Source organism: Rana temporaria, chromosome 1 (assembly GCF_905171775.1).
Source record: "Rana temporaria chromosome 1, aRanTem1.1, whole genome shotgun sequence".
NCBI lineage: Eukaryota > Metazoa > Chordata > Amphibia > Anura > Ranidae > Rana > Rana temporaria.
The window spans coordinates 514807480-514832431 of NC_053489.1; the positions used below are offsets into that span (position 1 = coordinate 514807480).

General features: G+C 41.2%; 1 protein-coding gene across 3 annotated transcripts in view; it reads right to left on the bottom strand.

Annotated features, from left to right (window-relative positions):
* The window catches only part of INPP4B (inositol polyphosphate-4-phosphatase type II B), an 877589-nt gene that overhangs the window by 826437 nt on the left and 26200 nt on the right, over positions 1–24952 (bottom strand). For all 3 annotated transcript variants that reach the window (XM_040331418.1, XM_040331408.1, XM_040331402.1), the window contains exon 2: positions 22396–22440. In XM_040331418.1, the coding sequence (XP_040187352.1) occupies positions 22396–22440 (45 nt within the window). The remainder of the gene's footprint in view (positions 1–22395; positions 22441–24952) is intronic.

The following is a 24952-nucleotide window of genomic DNA, read 5'->3' on the forward strand; positions in this document are numbered from 1 at the left end:
GCCTGCAGAGTTTTTTAATTTATAGGTGTGGGGAGGTTTCGTAGATTGGTTCAGTTTTCTGGCGCAAAGGAAGAGAATTAGCATAGTCAGGTCCCAGGCAACAGTATTATGGAGAAAAGAGACATTGGCTTTTTTTTCTTCTCTCTCCCTCTACTGAGATACTGATGTTATGCTGCACCATTCTCCTCTAGCCAGCAGGGGAGGAGCTAAAGCCATGCAAGCTCATGGATTTCTATGCAGAGCACTGAGAATCCTGGGAGATGTAGTTTGAGATGGCAGCCATATAATAAGACAAACTGACTCTTTACACTACATGATCCCAATAGGCGCTGTGTAGTAGAAGGAGTGGAGAGGGGATTTTGTAAACTGCCCAGGAACGTTCTTCCTCTTGGCACAGAGGGAGTGAGAGAGAGAGAAAGAAAGAAAGAGAGAAAGAGAGATCATCTCTGTCTATATATTCGCCTGCCAATGGGAAATCATGTCAGCGTAGATCTGAGCCTAAGACTGAGACTGAGGACACCCAGGGGCAGAGTAGCACAGTCCACATCACAGTACTACCTACAATGCTGCTGCAGGGGGGACTGGAGCATCCACTCATCCTCTGTTTTTCATCACTTTTGGGAAGAGACTGAGGGGGCCCCACCTTTTACAGCGAGAGGTTACTGCAGCATTCTCGGGGACTGACTGGCAAGATGGGTTTTTGCCTGTTGCTGAAACTGCTAGTAGGGTCTGAGCCACTCAAAGCAGGATACCAAGTGTGATACATCCATACTGCTCTCTATACCACACTTACTGAATCCAGACTGCACCTATGCTGCACAAACCCTATACAGGTACTCCTCACTTAGCGACCAGGTTCCATTCCAACGACTAGGTCGTTAAACAAAATTGGTTGTTAAACGAGGAGCCACAGGTAATCAATATTTTAAGCATTATTAACTACTGTACTGTACTGTATTATGAAAAAAAAGATCTAAACCTGAAAATCCAGCTCAATAACGTTTTAATTTGCATAAGTACACAACCCAAACCAAAATTCTGTACTGTACAATACAATGATGTATAGCGCATCGTTTGGGTGGGGAGAGCTGGTCATAAGTCAGAGTGGTCGTTAACCACTTCTCCACCGGGCCTATTCTGGCACTTCTCTCCTTTATGTAAAAATCATAATTATTTTTGCTAGAAAATCAATCAGAACCCCCAAACATTATATATTTTTTTTAGCAGACGCCCTAGGGAATAAAATGGCGGTCATTGCAACGTTTTATCTCGCACGATATTTGCGCAATAATTTTTCAAATGCCTTTTTTGGGGAAAAAAAACGGTTTCATGAATTAAAAAATAATAAAACAGTAAAGTTAGCCCAATTTTTTGGTATAATGTGAAAGATGATGTTACGCTGAGTAAATAGATACCTAACATTTCATGCTTTAAAATTGCGCACACTCATGTAATGGCGCCAAACTTCGGTACTTAAAAATCTCCATAGGCGATGTTTTAATTTTTTTTACAGGTTACCATTTTCGAGTTACAGAGGAGTTATAGTGCTAGAATTGTTGCACACGCTCTAACGCATGCGGCGATACCTCACATGTGGGGTTTGAACGGTGTTTACATATATGGGCGGGACTTGCATGCATGATCACTTTTATTCCTATTACCAGGAATGTAAACATCCCTGGTAATAGGAATCATTGTGACAGGTCCTCTTTATGGAGAGATGTGGGGACATCTCTCCTCTAGGATTGAAAGCATTAGATCATGAAAAAAATTCACAGATCTCATGCCGACAGCCGTGATTGCGGCTTTGTTTACTTCCGGGTACCCGGGCGTGACGTCACAATATTTATTGTCGCGCGCCAGCCAATTAGTTCTCCAGGCCCCCGATGGCACGGGAGAGCCCGGAGCCACCGCCTATAAGACAGATCAAGCAGCGGAACTGACGTCGTCATATGACGTCCTCGGTAGAGAAGTGGTTAAACAGGTAAGTCGTTAAACGAGGAGTATCTGTACCACATTATACCAAACCTTTACCGCATCTGAACCACAGCTACCTTGAACCTGCAGTGAGACCATACCATACATTTATTGTATGTAGGTTAACTGGAACTGTCATTAAGTGCACCAACACTTTTAAACAGCCCCAACGATAGCCGGCAGAATAACCTCTAAAAGGACTGTCCCTCTTATATAAATAGAAATAATAAATTAATGTGGCGCTTACTCAATATACAATATAAAGTGCAGCAGCTATCAAAGTGAAAATGCAATAATATTAAATAATAAATCTGCAGAGAATATATTATATATATATATATATATATATATATATATATATATATATATATATATATATATATATATATATATATATATATATATGCTGGTAGCTCCAAGTATTACTTTCAGTAAATGTCTGTGATATTGTATGTTTGTACACTCAACCTGGTGTTTCAGAGGGGCTGAGGTTCTTCAGAAGGTCGAGGCAAAGAACAGAGAGCCCTTGCTGCTCATGTGACTGCCCCACCCGCCTCTCTTCTTCTGACTGACGTTAGCCCTGCTGACTGTAGCTGTCAGATCAAGACAAGAGCAGCGGGCCGGGCAGTCACATGAGCAGCGAGAGGCACTCTGAAATGTGGTACTGTAGCTACATATTTAAAAAAAGCATGTACAGTGGAGCACTTAATGTACTGTAAGATATGATTCAATAAGACACAGTTAGTTTAACACGTGTAAGTAGAGCACACTGGGAGTACTCTCCCTGGAGAGGCAGGGCAAGTCAGAATGACAACATCCGCCAATTGATTAGGCCATTAATAGCATCATTGCAGAATCATGGACATCTGAATCGTGATGCACCAATGCTATGATTATATTCAACACCCCTAGTTTCCAGGCTGAATTACTGATGGGAGCTTGCACAGTACACAATGAAGCTGTTGGCTTGCCAAGCCACCAGTGTGCTCTCAGAGAGGGCATTCAGTTTAGTGACAGAGATGAATCCGCCTGTCTCCCGACACAGCAGAGCTGGCCCTGCATTGGCAATGGTTACAAAACCCCTGCAGCTGATGCTTACGACTCAATTTTTGCTAGGAATCTGACCACAAAAAAATATTCTACCTAACACCTTTACCATATCCTGCCACTGCTGCTGACCTGACACCATTACCAGCTCCTGCCCCTGCTACTGGTTTGCTACCATTATGGGGTCCTGCCAAGCTGACATCATTAGAAGCAATGTCCATTGCTGCTGACCTGTCGCCATTACAAGCTTCAATGATGCTGGCCTGCCTTCACTGCCATCTCTTGCCACTGCTACCATCATTTTCTTTCACTAGACATAGAAGGCAAACATACTTCCTATCCCTCAAAGTTTACAGATGTACAGGGGAACCGCAGGAATACCCACCCAACAAGCATTGTTTTAATACCAAGTTATTGCATTGTAGATATTTATATGAATTCATTAAATGCACACACATGATTTTTTGTTAATTTATTGTAGATGTGTTTGTTATTTATAGGCGTATGTATATAGAGGAATGATTATGAATTAATTGTAGCCACGGGGTGGTAAAACCAGGCATTTGAGCCAGAGTGTTACTACCTCTCAACTGTCCACCTGAACAGTGACATGCAGCCACTCATGGCTGTACACATACTGCGGCTGTGGTAAAACGTAAACAGCATGTCACATGGGCATTACCACTACCAAACACAACTAATGCAAGTCTGTAGTGTGCCGTTTATAGGGTTAAAACAGGCTGTTAGGAGGCAACATAACAACTCCTCACCACATGCCAAATGTCCTGTGAAAAGCGATCCACATTTGAACGAGTCCTAAGAGAGGGGATTTATCCAGGTCAGGTGGGTGATAGGGGAAAGAATTGTGCTAAGAGGGTGAAATTACTTGTTTTGGGAATTTGTGCTGAGGGTGGTAGAGGGTCAGTGCCAGGAAGTGGATTGGGGGCGGGTGGGGGGTTGGGCTAGGAGGAGGAATTTAGGGGAGGTGGAAAGGTTTCTGCTTAGAGGAAGGATTGAGGGGGGGGAGATATGTTGTGGGGAGGAGGAATTTGTGGGGCAAGGGTTTGTGCTGGCAGATGGGATTTAGGGTGAGATGATTATATTGTTGGGAAAGGGGATTTAGGGGGACAGGATTTGTTCTAGGAGGTGGAATTTTGGAGAGTATTTGTGTTAGGAGGGGGAATTTGGGGGCCGGGTTGTGCTAAAAGGTTAGAATGTAGGGGAGCTGCAGCTGCTGATTAGTGTATTCCAACAATGTCTAGTACTGCTTTGAGAATTCAATGTCCTGGCAGGGAGGCTTCTCCATCCACTTAATTTGTGTGGCTCGAGAAACCTGTTAATTCTTTTTTTTTTAATTCAGCCCACTGGTTGAATAAAAAACAAATATTAAGTGTGTATGGCACGCTTAATAGACTCCTGCACTATACATTGTACATTGCACTGCACATTGTACATTACATACAGTACTTCTGGCCAAAGTGTTCCAGAGTTGCTGGTTTGCTAAGCAGTTCTTCTTTAAGGTAGGCTCAGACAAAATGTTAGCTCTCTTTATTTTCAGTGTATATAAAATCATATGTAATTGCAGCATTTAATTTAAAAAAAATGTGCCGAGGTTGATACATGTCTGAGGCATTATTTATTGGTTCTCAAAGGCTCACATTTTACCACAATTTGGCCACACCCACTGTGTGCTGCGTCACACTGCACCCAACGCATCACTGCCCTACCCATGCTTGCCCCAGTCTTTTATAGTTCTAGCAACATCCCTATTTTATACCATGATCATCCAAAATTATCACCAACCTCACAAGGTACACAATACTTTACGCCTGGTCTGATTTAACCTAACATTTATACAGACTGTTTGCAAGTGTTCCTTGAAAAAAGTTTAGGAGCAGTGTATTTTTTTACACCTCATAGAATGCACTGTTTATTGAATAAGACCATTACATTTACTCTGATTTTTTTCAGAAAAAATCTACAGGCCGCTTTATCTAAAGAAAAGAGTGAAAGGTGCAACACTGCAAGCCATACACAGTGAAGCAATACCCACTTAGTTGACTAAACCCTATACTGGCTATGTTCTTTTTTGGCCAGGCCTAAAAGTGTGCGGCAGGCGGCACGCCGCATTAGCTCCCCCAAATACACTCCCGCCACCAGTGCAGAATCCCCCCAAAAAATGTCTGGCTCCGCCCCAGTTTTCAAATAGCAAAACTGCTTAAATACAGTGTATGGTTTCAGTACAATATTTTGCTGGATTTTTTTCCTGTGAAAAAATTACACTCCAATGTTGATATCTTGACTAAAACCTGATGGGTGTCACCTTGTTACAATTAGGCCTACCAAAAATGCTTAAATATGGTGTATTGAGTCAATACAATATTTAGCTGGCTTTTTGTAAAAAGATTACACTAATCTGTTGATTTTAGGATAGAAAGCTGCCTTGCGTCTCTCCTTTTCAAAATGCAGCTTAGTACAAGTGCTTATATGTGGTGTATGGAGGCAGTTCAGTAGTAATATTTTTCTGTGAAATTATACCCTTTAATGCAGATTTTTGGATGTTTACTGTGTAAATAATGTGTGCATATACTTTTTAACTACACTTAATCTGTTATTTTTCATAAAAAATTCTAATTTGGCGTTTCCTGCTGAAACTGCAGCCTTTGCAAGCTGGTGTATACTGTGCAAAGAGTCTGTACTATAGATCTGGCTTTTGTCTCTGAAATAATAGTCTATTTTTAATTTTATGATAAAATAATTCTCGGTCCCTGAAACTGTGTGAACTGAGTTTGTACAGAGCTGTTGGATTTTATCACAGAAATCATTTTTGTGACAATAACATTTTACCTGCCCATCCACACTGTAAAATGAGCTAGGTGTACAATTTCGGCATCTGGCAAAATTAATTAACTCCCAAGAATGCGCACGGATGTCATCATCTCAGCCTAGCCAATCAATGGCAAAAGATCGTAACCCAGAAAAAAATACCATGGAGAGGATGTCAGCCACTAGGAAGGAAGCTCCGGGACATTGTACCATAGAGTGGTGGTGACTATATTTCATCTTTAAATATGGCACTCCATTTTTTATTTCATAGAGATAGATTTAATCAAAAGTTACATTCGTTTTGTTTTAATTACTAGGGATAGCTTACATTAGCATAAAATATTACACTGTATATATTGTTTAACTTGAAACAGAAGACCTAATTTTCTGAATATAACCATGAGGTTTCTAGAACAGCTCTAGGAGGATAGGAGTAAAGACACCTTAAAATACCATGCTAAGTGCAGATATAAATTAACCACTGGCAGTTTTATATAGAATCCAAACATCATTGTGACCCAATTCACTGGCCTTTATGTCATGGGAAGTTAGTATTTATTAATGCTGCTAGCGACTGAGCTATGAAAGTGACACTAATGGGTGTAGCCAATCTATCATGTTTCTCTCAGTGAACAGCAACTTAAATCTTCAGTTGTACTTTTTATTTCACTTTGAAACTCTATATAAATAATGACTTGAAAGGTCATTTAAAAATCAGAAAACAAAAGAATGTGAAGGGCCTTAGCAAGGAGGTCTGTGCAGAAAATAGGAAAGGAACTACATAGAATATGCATACTGTGAAAAACTAAAATATTAGTTTGATTCTATTTATCTCCCTATATTACAGTACAGACCACACAGGCTAATGCAGTAACCACTAGAGTTATTGAAAATACGATTTTTGCACTAACTGTAAAATATTTTTCTTGATGTCCATGCACCACGGAGCACCCCATAATGCACTGTGAGATCGCAGTGCGTTGACGGCTGCTGGCCAAAGCATGCACCTGACCTGCAAGCTTTGGCCAATCACAGCACAATCTCATGTTGCAGGGTGCCTTTGGCCAATCATGGCTCAGGGGGCTAGGTCCACGCTATATAAGGCTGCCTACACAGCAGCCGTATGTATTGTGATAACGTGGAGATTGAGAGAACTTGAGCTAGATTAGGCAGGTTAGTTAGTGTCGTGCATATATATTAATATTACACACGCACATACAGTGTGTTCAGTGTAGACTATATATACAGTGCAGGCAGTCAGGGCCGGCCTTTGCGTTGTGCGAGTTGTGCGATCGCACAAGGCGCCTTGGACAATACGGGCGCCGTGCGGCTGTCACATCTTGCAGTCACTTTACTAAAAATATGTTGAATGTGGTAGGAGCAGAGCGGCCGCCGCCCGTGTCACTGCTCAGCAAGAGCACGGCACCCCGGCGCTGCGGGGGGGGGGGGAGCGTCGCGCCCGCTGACACTCATGCACGGGGTCTTGACCCTCCCTCCTCCTCTCCTCTCCTTGTCTCAGGTGGTACTGGCCTGGGTAGCGCGGCGCCGTAGCGTAAAGCGTGCATGCGTGATGCATGCCGCTCACCTTCAAATCCTAATGGCGCCAAGAGACAGCAGAGCACTGACCGACTGAAGCCGGGACCTGCCTGACAGACTGCCGTAACTCTGAAGAAAAGTAACGGTAAGGCAGCCCGTCCCCTCCCCGTTATATAGCAGGCTCACACCTGTCATTCCCTCTCCCCCCCCCCACCTGTACACCAGATGTGAGCCTGTAAAACATTTTTTATATGTTATAGCAAAACATAAAATTAATTTTTTTTCTCAAAATTGGTCTTTTGTTAGAGAAAAAAAAACGAAAAAAAATAAAACGCAGAGGTGATCAAATATCACTGTGCAGTTGTCAGCTTAAGTTAAAGTAGAGGTTTACCTAAAAAAAATTTTTTATCATTGCATTAGGCTATTTAGTAGAATGGGAATCTGCGTTTGTTTTTTAAAAATGCTAGCGGGACATACCTTTTTCTATATAGATGATCAACGCGGCTTCCGGGTATGGTTGTCGGGGCTGGGCGTTCCTAATTGATTGACAGGCATCCCGACAACGCATACAGCGCGTCACGAGTAGCCGAAAGAAGCCGAACGTCGGTGCGCAGGCGCCGTATAGAGCCGCACCGACGTTCGGCTTCTTTCGGCTACTCGTGACGCGCTGTATGCGTTGTCGGGATGCCTGTCAATCAATTAGGAACGCCCAGCCTCGACAACCATACCCGGAAGCCGCGTTGATCATCTATATAGAAAAAGGTATGTCCCGCTAGCATTTTTAAAAAACAAACGCAGATTCTCATTCTACTAAATAGCCTAATCCAATGATAATTTTTTTTTTTTTTTTAGGTGAGCCTCCACTTTATGCAGCGCACATAGCAAAACATGGCCTATCATGAAAGGGGGGGGGGGGGGGTAAATCTTCCAGAGGTTCGATTTTTTTGCCCAGAGTTTATTTATACTTCAGGCAGTCTGTAATTGGCCTGTACTCCTACAGAGGATCACTTCATGTTTGTGACACCCCATGTTTATTGCCTGAAGTATAAATAAACTCTGGGCAAAAAAATGTCACGGTTTAACCACGTGAGGTCTGGAAGATTTACCCCCCCTCCATGACAGGCCATTTTTTGCGATGTGCACTGCATAACTTAAGCTGACAACTGCGCGGTCATGCGACACTGTACACAAATAAAATTTGTATTTTTTTTTCTCTGTGGTATTTGATCACCTCTGCGTTATTTTATTTTTTCTGTTTTAACAAAAGACCAAATTTGAAAAAAATATTTTTTTACTTTCTGCTATATAACATATCCAATTTTATTAACGTTTTTTTCATAAATTTAGGCCAGGGGTCTCCAAGCTTTCTAAACAAAGGGCTGGTTTACTGTGCTTCAGGAGGGCCAGACTGTGGCCATTTGGAGTACAAAATGTCCTGATGTCAGTGGGGAAAAAACCATGCTCCATCTTTTGTGTCAATGGGAGAAATTGTGCCCCATAATTGGTGTCAATGGGAGTAATGGTTGCCCCATAATTGGTGTTGTCAGGAGAAATTGTGTCCCATCATTGGTGTCATTAAGAGAAATTGTGTCACATCATTGGAGTCATTGGGAGAAATTGTGCCCCATTATCGGTGTCATTGGATGAATTGTGCCCCATCATTGGTGGCAGTAGGAGGAATTGTACCCAAGGGCCGGAATAAAAGCAAGCAAAGGGCCACATCTGGCCCCCTGGCCGCAGTTTGGAGACCTCTGATTTAGGTCAATGTTGTTGGTACAAAATATCCTAATAAGTGTCTACAAACTATGGGATATATTTATGGATTTTTTTTTTCTAGTAATGGCGGAGATCAGGGACTTATAGCAGGGCTGCGATATTGTGACTGACAATCTGATACTTTGTGAGAACCAGTGACACTAATACAGTGATCACTGTACTAATGACACTGGCTGGCAAGGGGTTAATCATCTAGGGCAGGGGTCTCCAAACGTATTAAATGAAGGGCCCGTTTACTGTCCTTCAGACTTTAGGGGGCCGGACTGTGGCCACTGGAAATAGCAAAAATGTTCCGGTATCAGGAGTAAACAATGCCACGTTTTTTGGTGTCAGTAAGATGAGGAATTGTGCCCCTTTGTTGGTGTTATTAGAAGGAAATTGTGCCCCATTGTTGGTGTCATTAGGAGGAATTGTGCCCCATTGTTGGTGTCATTAGGAGGAATTGTGCCCCATTGTTGGTGTCATTAGGAGGAATTGTGCCCCATTGTTGCTGTCATTAGGAGGAATTGTGGCCCATTGTTGCTGTCATTAGGAGGAATTGTGCCCCATTGTTGGTGTCATTAGGAGGAATTGTGCCCCATTGTTGGTGTCATTAGGAGGAATTGTGCCCCATTGTTGGTGTCATTAGGAGGAATTGTGCCCCATTGTTGGTGTCATTAGGAGGAATTGTGGCCCATTGTTAGTGTCATTAGGAGGAATTGTGCCCCATTTTTTATGTCAGAAGATGAAATATTGCCCCAAGGGCCAGATAAAAGCAAGTAAAGGGCCACATCTGGCCCCTGGGCCGCAGTTTGGAGATCCCCTGATCTAGAGCAATTAAAGGCTTAACTGTTATTTGAGCGTTATTCAAGCGTTATTGAGGCGTTATTCAAGCGAAGCCTCATCTGCAATCCCAATGTGCTGGTAAAGCACCGCTAAGACCCTAACGTTTTAGGACGTTTTTGCAGTGCCTCAGTGTGAAAGGGTAAGGTGTTTTTACAGCGCTTTTAATTCATTTCAATGGAGAGGGGCGTTTTTGGAGCGATTTTTTTTTTCAGTGCCCAAAAGCTGCTCCAAAGATGCTGCTTGCAGGACTCAGTGTGTTTGGTCCATTGAGACGCACTTAAATTGTCTGTTTGTTTATTAAAGCAAATTATTTGTTACAAATATTTTTTTCCTCTTTGTGTATGTTTAGGTGACCAGGGGGCGAGGGGGTGAAGATGGGGGGGGGGCGCCACAAGATTAGCTCGCACAGGGCGCCTGAACACCTAAGGCCGGCCCTGCAGGCAGTCTATATATATATTATATATACACACAAAATACACTTCTTTCATTCACAGCCAGTCCTCTGACTGATAAACATCTGCACCTGACACTTCTGGCCTTCACTCAAACATCAGTAATTTTTCAAATTTTTGTCTATGAATGTTTTTTTCTGATATAATTACCTCTCTTTATAGATGTATCTTGCATCCACCCCTGATGATTGGCTAGATCCCATGAAACGCATTGGGCTTAACCTAGATGCAACGTATACATACTTACATGGTCTTTGGATCCATGCAATACCGTTGATTATAACGGTTATATTATAAGGATCTTTTATTATTAAGGACAATACTATTGTAAAATCTATTTACGTTTTTAACATGTAAATGTATGATTTGTTATATTATGTGCCATTATTGCATGTACTGTCTGCCATGTACCTACTCAATCATGGCAAACAAATAAATACTTGTTCATGTTTAAATATTTACACCTTCAATTAGCCACCATATACACACCTCATTTAAAGTCCCGACCCTCTTTTAAAGTCCCGACCCTCTTTCTTTATGCTCACATACAGTGCAGTCAGTGTAGAATATATATATATATATATATATACACACACACACACACACACAGTGCAGGCAGTGTAATATATTTTTATATATATATATATATTTTTTTTTTATTATTACACAGCGCAGGGTATGTAGTGCAGTGCAGAGTATATAATACAGTGTATTGGTATGGAAGTGGTTAAAGTGGAGGTTCACCCAAAAACGAAATTTTTAACATTAGATTGAGGCTCGTTTTGTCTAGGGGAATTGGGTGTTTTTTTTTTTTAAATCGAAGCAGTACTTACCGTTTTAGAGATAGATCTTCTCCGCCGCTTCCGGGTATGGGCTGCGGGACTGGGCGTTCCTATTTGATTGACAGGCTTCCGACGGTCGCATACATCGCGTCACGATTTTCCAAAAGTAGCCGAACGTCGGTGCGCAGGCGCCGTATAGAGCCGCACCGACGTTCGGCTTCTTTCGGCTACTCGTGACGCGATGGATGCGACCGTCGGAAGCCTGTTGGAAGCCTGTCAATCAAATAGGAACGCCCAGTCCGGAAGACCATACCCGGAAGCGGCGGAGAAGCTCTATCTCTAAAACGGTAAGTACTGCTTCGATTTTAAAAAAGACACCCGATTCCCCTTGACAAAATGAGCATCAATCTAATGTTAAAAACATTTTTTTGGGTGAACTCCCGCTTTAATGGGAACCCTATGACAAAATAAAAAATTAAGGAAAAAAAAAAAAACGGCACTCCCCCAAAATCCATACCAGGCCCTGGGGGTAAGTTAAAATTGTGAGGTATCTGCTGTATGTGGAAGTAGTCCCCGAGTCGGGGTGGTGCGGCTGGAAACTGTGTAAGTAGTTACGTAGATACAAAGTGGATTATTGACACTTGGTGCCTCCAAAGATCGGCAACCTTATGTTTGGTTATTGTAGTAATTATTTTGGTTTACTGTTTTAAGGAATGTTTGTTATGTTTTACTATTGGTTTAATAAATGGTCGTGATGGACAATTTTACTCCAACAACTGTGTCATGTATTTTTTACAGTTTAATTTGGGTAAAGGGTTGGGGTTGTTAAGCAGATATTCTTACAAGGGTGATGGTTACATCTGAGGTGCCTTGGTCATGTCAATGCAAGTTAGCAGAATATCTATCGAAAACTATTTGTACACACGCTGAATATATGAACAAGGAGTGCCAAACACTTTGAACCGCATGGATTTTTACAATTAGCATTTATGAAACCTACCAGACGGCTGAATTATGGATAGCCAGTTTTAGAAATTAATAAGGATCTCTTACAAAAGAAAATGAAACTATATAACAATCTGGTCACATTAAAAAAAAAAAAAAAAGAAAAAAAGTCCCCAAGTGGAAACACCTCTATGACAAGCAGCTAATGACGAAAGAATAATTTCATATAATAATGGTTGTTTAAAATGGTAATGACATAGGCCCGGATTCACAAAGCACTTACGCCGACGTATCTCGAGATACGCCGCGTAAGTCTAACTATGCCCCGTCGGATCTGTGCGTCGTGCCCACAATCTGAGAAACGCCCTAAAAATAGGCTTCCAACGACCGACGTAACTTGCCTACGCCGTCGTATCGTGGGCGCATATTTACGCTGGGCACATTTTCCGCTCCCATTGATTTTCTATGCACATATGCAAATGAGGGAGATACGCCGATTCACAAACGTAGTTGCGCCGGCGCATAATATACGCGGTTTGCGTAAGTCGTATGTCCAGCGTAAAGTTATTCCCCATATAGGAGGCGCAACTCATGAAAAAGGTATGGACCAGGGAACAGAGCCGTCGTATTTTACGTCGTTTACGTAGTACGTGAATAGGGCTGGGCATAGGTTACGTTCACGTCGTAGGCAGTGATCCGTCGTATCTGAGGGAGTAGTTCCAACGTGATTCTGCGCATGCGCACTGGGATGCGTCCACGGGACGGCGCATGCGCCATTCATTTTAAGTACTTCTATGGCGCTTGGCCCATCATTTGCATGGGGTCACGCCTCATTAGCATGGCTCACGCCCACTTCCACCTACGCTGGCTTACGCCGAGGAAACCCAGCGTAGATTTGAGAGCGAGTGGGAGCACTGGCTTCCTGAATACTGTGCTTGCCTCTCTGCGCTGCGTCGGCGTACCGTATATTAGATACGCTACGCCCGCATAAATATGCGCCGATGTATGTGAATCCGGGCCATAATTTTTATATGCTTGTTAAATGAAAAGACTGAGAAACACATTGTAGTAAAACAAGTGTATGTCCTTCGTGTACTTTTTTTGGAAAAAGAAAATAAATAAACCAGTGTTTTCATTCCATAATGTATTCATAGTTAAATCACACTTCTACAGGCAGCATCCAGTAGGGTAGCACCATTATCTACTTAAATAAGTTCATCTTGTTGTGTGGATAGTACAATATGTCATTTTCTGTGCTTCAGTGTCATAACATGTTTTTTATTGTCAAAACTAATTTAAAAAAGAATGGACATATCAAGTAGGCATTTCAAATTCCAGTAACATAATAGAAAGGTTACATGTAATGAAAGGGAGCTTGCAATTTTTTTTTTTAAATGAAAAGAACCAAAGCACAAGAAGATGTATGCAATACTCAAAATCATTGCAATTGTTATAGTTATGCAATGTAAAAGATAACCAGCATGCCTGATTGTTCTATTATAAACTGGCATTACCATAGGTGTGCGCAGCTCATTACATTAGGTTGTGTACCCCAAACCTCAAACATACATGCATCTGTGTGTGTCTACATGTATATGGCCCGGTACATTAAATCTCCCTGCTGGCACAGTGAAAGAGGTGTGTAAGCACTCTGGTCAATATTCCTATCGCACACGTTCCTGGCAAATATGGCTCATAAAAAGGTGAGTGCTGCAGCAATTACCAGTTGGGTCCTGGAAACATCAAGCAAGTGTACATATTCACCAGCACACCATAAAATCGTCAGCTTCCGTCCAAAGGTTGCTCTAATGAAAGAGATGACATCACAAAGGAAAGTGCAACGTTTCGGAGCGGCACAATGCCTCTTCGTCAGGCATATGATGAGGTGTGTAAGCACTTCTCTTATGGCAGAGCAGGTAAGAGAGAGATCTTTCCCAGCTCCCCGCCTGCACATAGAGCGATAATGCTAATGTGCACTAGGTAATTAGGGTGTGCCCAGGCATACCCAGCACACCCTGTGCGCATGCCTATGGGCATTACCACATATAGCAGAAAGAATGCTGTTACATCTTTAACGTCTTATAGTCTTTAGTTTTGAATAAAGTGTGGAGGATTTAGAGTAGTGATGGTCAAAATTTAAAATGATGGAGGGCCTCAAGTGCTCATGCTGCCCCCAACACTTCCAGGGGGGCAAACAATAGTAGTGCACTTTTTCGTGTGTTGAGGTGTATTGCATCAAGCTAGGTAGTCCATTTAAAATAAACACATCTCAGCGTCCCAAATTTCAGTCCTACTACATTATCTTTCAGCATATTGCAGCACACTAGAATAGAGAACTTCAGTGTAAGGCTGCATTCACACCTAGGCGTAGGCGATTTGCGGCGTTTTTTACCACGATTTGCCGCGACAAATTGTGGCGTTTTTCCCCGCGGCAAAACAAGGCGTTTTTCCCCGCGGTTTTGTACAGGTCATTGGCATCAATGTAAAACGCCCAAGCCGCCCGATTCGCGTCAAAAAAGGGTCCGGGACTTGTTTGAAATTCAGGCGTTTGGCATTTTGCGTTTGAGATGTGAACCATCTCCATAGAGAATAAGGTTATTTTTCCCCTCTAGCGTCTTTGAGCGTCACGCTTCAGGCGACAAAACGCTCAGGTGTGAATGCAGCCTAATAAGCCCTATCATAGTGTTGGTGGCTGCAATCAAAACCCCCCCATTATTGTTGTCAGTGGATACAATAATTACTCCTAGCATTTGTTTCAAGAGTCACAATAATACCCATTGTCAGGCAGTAGAATACCACAATAACAACTCCCATCAATGGTGTCAATAGATGCAATAATAACCCATGCCATTGGTTTCAGTAAACACAATAATAACGCTCAGATTTGGTGTCAGTGGATGCAATAATAACCCCCAGCATCAATGTCAGAAACTGCAATAAAAAAAACCTCAGTTGCAATGCTGTTAATTTAACTCAACCAGCCCTCTTACAGGTGGTTAGGGGCCTTGATTTATTTTTTTATTTTTTTCATTTTAAACTTCCTTCCTCATACGTGGTTAATGGCATTGAAGTTTACCCACCTCCTCCCCCAGAAATGCTGTCTGCTTACTTGATTCACACACTCCTACAATGTTCTTTCTCCCTGAGGCTATGACTTTATTATTACTGTGAGGTGGAGATAACTCCACCTGACAGTACAGTCTATTTCAGTGCAGGGTACTGGAACGCAGAGAGCACTTTAGCACCTGGCACTGCTTCTCTGGTGTGGTGCCCAGAAGGTGGCGGACCCAGACAAACACAACAGGGGCTGCACACAAAGAGCTGGTGGGTCCCATACAGCCCATGTGTTAAGCATTATTTTGTTAGTGACACTTTATTTCAAGCTTTTATTCTACTGACATAAGGGCTTTAGGAATAATTTTAGATGCATGATTTTAGTACAGTGCTAAAAAAGATAAAGTAATAAAATGCACAATTTTAAATGAACCCATACTTGTTGTTTAATAACGCAAAGCAGTTTTATGATTTATATTTAGTAGCAATATTTGAGATTGTGTTGCGTTTTTGTCCTTAATAGCAATTTCAGTATAAAATTCTATTTTGAGAAACAAGCTGCGCAAGTACTGTCATGGGACATGCAAACATCAATACCATCTTTTTATTCTATAGATCCAGCACTTTCATGCTTCTGAGGGGACCTTCCTCAAGATTGCAATACAGCATGTTTGCGAAAAAGCAAAAAAGCGTATTTGGACAGATCTGCAAAACTGAAGGTCATGTCCAGCAAAAAAAGAGTCAAGTAAGGAGGTATGAGTCACGGCTTATTAGGCATTCATCTTTCTGTGATGGCATGAAAGATAAGGAGTTGACTTCCTATAGCAGAGTTATAGCACAGAGTAGGATGTCAGATGTAGATTAGTTCCTAAATTCTACCTTCAAATGACTTTGTTCCACTTACAAAAGCTGCTTGGTAGTTTTACTTAAATCTAGGACACAAGGCATAATACAAATCATGAGATAGAATTACGTGTCCTGATCAACCGTATCCAGATAAAGACAGTTTATTGTACAATTGAAACTCTTCTTCTGGAAAATAGGAGATGTGAGCGAGCCACACCTGCCTAATTATAATTTGGCAGCCCAAAACAGTAACTAGGTTCAATTTAAAGATTTTCAAATTGCTTTATCTGTCTAAGTATTTCATATAATAAGCTATCCAATTGAAGCAAAAGAACACTTTACATGTGATTATAATATTTAAAAAGAAAAAAGAAAATTCTATTATAATACAAAAATAAAAACCCCACCGGTAATACTTTCCCATGGGGCCACAGAACCTACTCCATAGAACCCTTGGTTTCCATGAACTACACTGAAGATGGCTCATGAACCTGAAAAAGCTGTGTATAGTGTTAAATAATAAGCTCATAAACATTAGGCTGTATATATCCTGTATACAAGGGCATTTCTAGGGTCCAAAAAAACACCAGAGCACACTTGGGATGCACCTACAATAACAAAGGTTGGATAAGTACCACAATGAAACAACTTTATGTCCTTCCGGTTTTCTTTTCTCACAAAAAAAAAAGAAAAAAAATATGTATGTATATATCTAAATCTGTGTTGGTGAGCACTTCTCCTTTGCCAAGATAATCCACCCACCTCACAGGTGTGGCATATCAAGATGCTGATTAGACAGCATGATTATTGCACAGGTGTGCCCCTAGGCTGGCCACAATAAAAGGCCACTCTAAAATTTGTTTTTTCACACAGCCCAATGCTACAGATTTTGAGGGAGCGTGCAATTGGCATGCTGACTGCAGAAATGTCCACCAGAGCTGTTGCCCTTGAATGTTCATTCTCTACCATAAGCCGTCTTCAAAGGCGTTTCAGAGAATTTAACAGTACATCCAAGCGGCCTCACAACTGCAGACCACGTGTAACCACACCAGCCCAGGACCTCCACATCCAGCATCTTCAACTCCAAAATTATCTGAGACCAGCCACCAGGACAGCTGCTGCAACAATCGGTTTGCATAACCAAAGAAATTCCGCACAAACTGTCAGAAACCTTTTTTAGAGAAGCTCATCTGCATGCTCGTCGTCCTCATCGGGGTCTCAACCTGACTGCAGTTCGTTCATAACCGACTCAAGTGGAAAAATGCTCACATTCTATGGCGTCTGGCACTTTGGAGAGGTGTTCTCTTCATAGATGAATCCCGGTTTTCACTGTACAGGGCAGATGGCAGACAGTGTGTATGGAGTTATGTGGGTGAGCGGTTTGCTGGTGTCAACATTGTGGATTGAGTGGCCCATGGTGGCGGTGGGGTTACGGTATGGGCAGACGTATGCTATGGAAAAAGAACACAGGTGCATTTTATTGATGCCATTTTGTATGAACAGAGATATCGTGACGAGATCTTGAGGCTCATTGTTGTGTTGTGCCATTCATCCACGACCATCACCTCATGGTGCAGCATGATAATGCATGGCCCCATGTTGCAAAGATCTGTACACAATTCCTAGAAGCTGAAAACATCCCAGTTCTTGCATGGCCAGCATACTCACTAGACAAGTCACCCATTGAGCATGTTTGGGATGCTCTGGATTTGGCGTATACGACAGCGCAATCCAGTTCCTGCCAATATTCAGCAACTTTGCACAGTCACTGAAGACGAATGGACCAACATTCCACAGGCCACAATCAACAACCTGATGAACTCTATGCAAAGGAGATGTGCTGCACTGCATGAGGCAAATGGCGGTAACACCAGATACTGATTGGTTTTCGGACCCACCCCCCAATACAGTAAAACTGCACATTTTAGAGTGGCCTTTTATTGTGGCCAGCCTAAGGCACACCTGTGCAATAATCATGCTGTCTAATCAGCATCTTGATATGCCACACCTGTGAGGTGAATGGATTATCTCGGCAAAGGAGAAGTGCTCACTAACACAGATTTAGACAGATTTATAAACAATATTTGGGAGAAATAGGCCTTTTGTGTACATAGAAAAAGTCATAGATCTTTGAGTTCAGCTCATGATAAATAGGGGCAAACACAAAAGTGTTGCGTTTATAATTTTGGTCAGTGTATATATATCAAATTGCAGTATGCAGTCACATTGCACAAGGACTAATGCAAAATGGTGCTGCCATTGTGGCCTGTGTGTGCAGGGCCGCCATCAGGAATTATGGGGCCCCTTACACAGCTTTAGGCATGGGCTCTCCTGGAGCAGAGAACCGGGGGGGGGGGGGGGCTGCTGCGAATCGAATTGGGAACCGGGGGGGGCTCTTTACAAAAAAAAAAGAAGAAATAAAGAAAAATATATATAATAAAAGGGGGGTAGCCATTCGGGGCCCTGGGGACCTCTGGTCTCTTTAATAAAAGGAAAAAAAGAAATAAAAAATATATAAACATTTATAAAAAAAAAAAAAAGGGGGGGGTTGCCATCCAGAGCCCTGGGGACCTCTGGGTCCTTTAATAAAAAATAAATATATAAACAAAAATAAAAAAATAAACATTTATAAAAAAAAGGGGGTTTGCCACATGGGGCCCTGGGGACCTCGGAGCCCTTTTGTTGTAGTCGATGACGTCACCGAATTCGTGGCATTCAAAAGAACGGCAGTTCTTTTGAATGGTCCGTGTGTACACTTGGCCGGCAAGAGAATCTTGCCAAGAATCTCGTCAGGAAAAATTACGTTTTTTTCCTGACTAGATTCTGGGCCGTGTGTACAGGGCTTTAAGGATGATCAGCACCAGTGGCGACCTGTCCATAGGGGGCGCCCTGGGCGCCGCCTCCCCGGGCGCCGCCTCCCCCTCCTATAGTCACAAAAAAAAAAATATATATATATATATATATATATATATATATATATATATATATATATATATATATATATATATATATATATATATATATATATATATATATATATATATATATATATATATATATATATATATATATATATATATATATATATATATATATATATATATATATTTTAAATGGCCCCTTTAAGGAAAAAAAAAAAAAAAACGTCCTTTAACAAAGTGAACTTAGGAGCCGGACACCAGTGCCCTAGGAAGCACCATGTCAATGCAATCACGAGATTGCAGACGTGGCGCTTCATTAGCTGGCTTTTAACCCGCCTTGCGGCGCATTGCAAAGTGCCGATTAGCTTCCCGTCCCTTGGATCCACTATGGGCGCCGGGAGCATTGCTTTAGCTGTTACTTCCGTGTTTCGTGTTACAGACAAAAACTGGAAGTAGGCATGTGCATTTCGTTTCGTATCGAAATTCGGACGAATTTTTCATTATTCGGACATTCGTATGCATACGAATTCCCGAATTGTAATATTAACGAATTAACCGAATCCGAACGAACGTTTTCGAATCGAAAACCCGCGGCCGAAATTCGATCAAATTCGAAAACAAAATTCTATTTGAATCAAATTTAAAAAAAAAAAAATCGATTTGAAAACAAATTCGAATGAAAATTGAAAGCAAATTTGAATCAAAATCTAAAAAATATAAATCGATTTCTAAAAAAGAATACACTAAAATAGGATATAAAATAATAAAACAATAGAATGAAAATCAAAGAATAGTAAAGAACAGAATGCAATTTAATAGAATGTAATCAAATACAATAGAATATGACCTGGCTTCTTCTATCTATCTTCTATCTATCTTCCATCTTCCATCTTCTGAAATTCGAAATTCATATAGAATGAACTCAAATTCGAATAGAAAAATATTAGAAGAGTAGAATAATAATATATATATATATATATATATATATATATATATATATATATATATATATATATATATATATATATATATATATATATATATATATATATATTTTTTTTTTTTTTCTGCTCTATTCTAATATTTTTCTATTCGAATTTGAGTTCATTCTATATGAATTTCGAATTTCAGAAGATGGAAGATGGAAGATAGATAGAAGAAGCCAGGTCATATTCTATTGTATTTGATTACATTCTATTAAATTACATTCTTTACTATTCTTTGATTTTCATTCTATTGTTTTATTATTTTATACTCTATTTTATTGTATTCTTTTTTAGAAATCGATTTATATTTTTGATTCAAATTTGCTTTCAATTTTCATTCTAATTTGTTTTCGAATCGAATTGTTTTCGAATTCGATTAGAATAGAATTTGTTTTAGAATCCGATTGAAATATTAACGAATCCGGTCGAAATATTTTCGAATCCGACCGGATTTTTTAGAAATTCAGTCGAAAACGAACAAATTCCGAAAACGAATTTAACACATGTAACGAATCTAACTTAACGAAATTAATTAAATAACAAATTTAAACGAAACAAAACAAAACAAATTTTTCCCTTTTGCACATGCCTCACCGGAAGTGACGTCATGTCAGTTTTTCTCTCACTGCTGGCACTGGACAAAGATGGTGGATTGCATGCACCTGAGCCCCAGGAGAAGATGGGGAACTACAAGTCCCAGCAGGTTATAATATAAGGCTCCGAGGTGGATGAATGTCTGGACACCCATCCACCTCGGAGCCTTATATTATAACCTGCTGGGACTTGTAGTTCCCCATCTTCTCCTGGGGCTCAGGTGCATGCAATCCACACCCATCCACCTCAGAGTCTTATTGTATGTATAACCTGCTGGGACTTGTAGTTCTCCATCTTCTCCTGGGGCTCAGGTGCATCGAATCCACCATCTTTGTCCAGTTTTTCTCTCACTGCTGGGACTTGTAGTCCCATAGATGGTGGATTGCATGCACCTGAGCCCCATGAGAAGGTTGAAAAATACCTGGTTGAAAAAAAACGAAATTACTAGTCTACTACTAGGTATGCCATGCCATATTCCCTGTATTTATTACACGCTTTCAGTTTCAATTTTGACCTTTACGACTAGGCATTCTGTAATGATGATATAATAGCCATTCCCCAATTCTAAAACACATAGGGCCAGATTCACATAGAAGAGTGGCGGCGTAACGTATCGTAGATACGTTACACCGCCGCAATTTTTCATCGCAAGTGCCTGATTCACCAAGCACTTGCGATGAAAACCTACGCCGGCGGCCTCCGGCGCAAGGCAGGCCAATTTAAATGGGCGTGTGCCATTTAAATTAGGCGCGCTCCCGCGCCGGACCTACCGCGCATGCTCCGTTTCCTAACTCCCGTCGTGCATTGCGCGCCGTGACGTCATTTTTTCGAACGGCGACGCGCGTAGCGTAATTCCGTATTCCCGGACGGCTTACGCAAACGACGTTAAATTTAGAATTTTGACGCGGGAACGACGGTCCTACTTTAGACAGCAATACGCTTGCTGACTAAAGTTAGGGCACCAAAAACGACGACTAACTTTGCGACGGGAAACTATACTAGCGGCGACGTAGCGAACGCAAAAAAACGTTGTGGATCCGCCGTAACTCCTAATTTGCATACCCGACGCTGGTTTACGACGCAAACTCCCCCCAGCGGTGGCCGCAGTACTGCATCCTAAGATCCGACAGTGTAAAACAATTACACCTGTCGGATCTTAGGGATATCTATGCGTAACTGATTCTATGAATCAGTCGCATAGATAGAAACAGAGGTACGACGGCGTATCAGCAGATACGCCGTCGTATCTCCACTGTGAATCTGGCCCATAGCTACCTTTAATTTTTTTAACAAACAAAAAAGTACTAGATCAGGAAAAATATGCATACATTTAACCTGTCACTTATTTGTCACTAACCACTAAAACAGCCTCACAATAAAATAAAAATAAAAAACACACATACACTGGGGTTGATCTACTAAAACTAGAGAGTGCAAAATATGGTGCAGGTGTGCACAGAAACCAATCAGCTTCCAAGTTTTTTTTTTGTCAAAACTTTATTGAACAAGCTGACATTTGAAGAATATGCATGCTCCATGCACATTTGCACTCTCCAGTTTTAGTAAAATCAACCCCAATGTATTTGGGTAATATACAATAACTCCGCTGCTGTATGCATTACAATGTTTTCATAAAATAATGCCTTCACTAATCTTTAGCACTGTAGTAAAAGATTGTGCATAGCAAGCAGAAACATTTGCAAATTATTGGTGTTGTTCTGCAGCATAGTGCCGCATTCTCAGCACACATTTGGAGGCACACACTTAAAAATATTCATAAACGGCTTGCGCTGATGTATAATGCTCTATGAAAAGTAAATTCTCTTACCAAGAGCGAATTCAAGCTTCGGGTCAGCTAAAGTTCTCTGGATCCCTGTAGATACAGAATCAGGATAAATAGTAATTACAAATATAAAAAAAAAAACTTACTAAAGCAGCATTTCATTAGCAACTCTGGATACTTCTTATCATATAAGCATTACTTTCTCTGACCAATGCAGGGAAAAAGCACATTGCTTTCTGTTAGACAGGAAAGGTGGGTGGTGCATTGTGGTGAAGTACACAAACCTGAGCTCAGGCTACATTAATAGGACAATAACCTCATAAAACTGACTATGTTCACATTTAGAACATAATCATACCTTCTCTTTACCATCGGGGCATGAAGCACTGGCAGATGCTGAGAAAAACAATACAGTGCAAACTGCTCTTACGCAAACACAAAAAGGTAACAGGAGTAATTTTAGCTGCTTTGTAAGAAAAAAAAAAGTGTTTATATTAATTAATTATTTAACGCCAGAATAATCTGCATTGCTTTCAAAGTGAACCTGTGAGGGTAAAAATATAGGAACTGCCAATGCCGACTTGTTTTTTTAGAAGTTCAAGCTCTAGGGCTCCTATTCAGATCCAGGATTCACCAACTGTTGAGTCACTCACCTGAAACAAGAATGTAGCTAATGAAGTCTGAAAAAATGAAACCTTTAGCCCACGTACACATTGGGCCAATTTGGCATGCTATTTGACATGTCAAACCGCATGCCAAATCCGATCCTATTTCCGGTAATGGCAACGTCCTAATCGGTGCGATGCCGGCTTTGCGACGTTGCACAGATTCCCAAACGTGGGGCACTAAACACTGCCATAAGTGGGAAACGTGCCTTAAATACAAGTTTGCACTGCCAGATCCCAATAACCTGCCTGGTGGTATGATTATGTCAGATTTTTGAATCTCAAAGTGGTACAATTGTTTTGCATAGAAATGTGACGTTTTATATTGTAGGCCTGTAATTCTTAGTAATAACACACTCAAATCTGTCCAAACAAGAGTCTAGTAGACATCCCTGGTATTATAAGGTTTGAAACACAAAATCGTAAATTATAATATAATTAATAACTATAAAAATTAAGAATATAATAAAATGTATTTCCCTACGATTCACTCACGTTCAATTATAAAACAGTTTTTTTTACTATCACTGTTTTCTAGCTGGTCTAAAACCACTTTTGACGTAAAGGGACACTTTTTGGTTTCCAGGCAGAAAGAACAGTATATATAATGCAAAAGTACATGCAAGCACTGGACAAAGCAAAAAAAATAAAATTGTGGCTCAAAAAAGAAAGTTGTTTGGAAATTTATCATCTCATATTTTTGCCTTTAAATTTGACCAGTTTAAAACTACCAGAATACATGAAAAAAAAAATGCTGTTTATAAAAGGAGAAAAAATAAAAACAACCGGTATATTCACTAAGCACATATTTAATGTATGTCATCTTGCTGTCCGTACCTATCAGCTACTTTTAAGTAAATGCAATGCTTTTAACCATCATCTTTAATACAGTTTCCATTATACAAGGTCTGCTTCTAAGCGCTAGACAGAAGCATGTTAACAGACACAAAAATTATTGTTTATATGTAGTTTTCCCACCTCTATGAAAATCAGCTCTTAATATTCAAGATTCTCCTGGGCTTGGGGGGGAGAGTAGAAAAATGTTGTGCTGAGTTGGGTTAACAAAAGGGAGGGTCTTAAGGGGTCACAGTTAAATAAAACCCAAGTCTACTCGCTGTATACATTGCACGCATATGCCACAGTTCTTGTACCGACACAACACACTTTTACTACTGTGCAAAAAACAAGAGGAAATTCTAACAGAAACATACATTTTTTAAAATAAACTCTTCCATATACATTTTCTATTACATATGCTTTTCAGGCTAGCTAATAACTTAATAAAAGATTCAGTAACTGCTTGGCAACCAGTAACTGTTGTGACAAACACTTTGGTCTGAAGTATGTAATGTAAATAATAGCATAAAGATTACAGTGCGGTATGAAATATAAAGCCTAGTGTACAGTGGTCATTATTATGAAATATATAACCAAGGATAAACAGCATCAGGAGCAGAACTCAAAAGTGCATACTGCACAGGGCCCAGGAGAAGTAGATATCGCCCAGGCCGCAGGGCCTTGGGGAGGAGTGCATATCGCCCAGGGCCTTGGGGAGGAGTGCATGTCGCCCAGGGCCTTGGGGAGGAGTGCATGTCGCCCAGGGCCTTGGGGAGAAGTGCATGTCGCCCAGGGCCTTGGGGAGGAGTGCGTGTCGCCCAGGGCCTTGGGGAGGAGTGCGTGTCGCCCAGGGCCTTGGGGAGCAGGGCCTTGGGGAGGAGTGCATGTCGCCCAGGGCCTTGGGGAGGAGTGTATGTAGCCCAGGGACTTGGGGAGGAGTGCATGTCACCCAGGGCCTTGGGGAGGAGTGCATGTCGCCCAGGGCCTTGGGGAGGAGTGCATGTCGCCCAGGGCCTTGGGGAGGAGTGCATGTCGCCCAGGGCATTGGGGAGGAGTGCATTTCGCCCAGGGCCTTGGGAGTGAGTTTCGAACTGACTCTC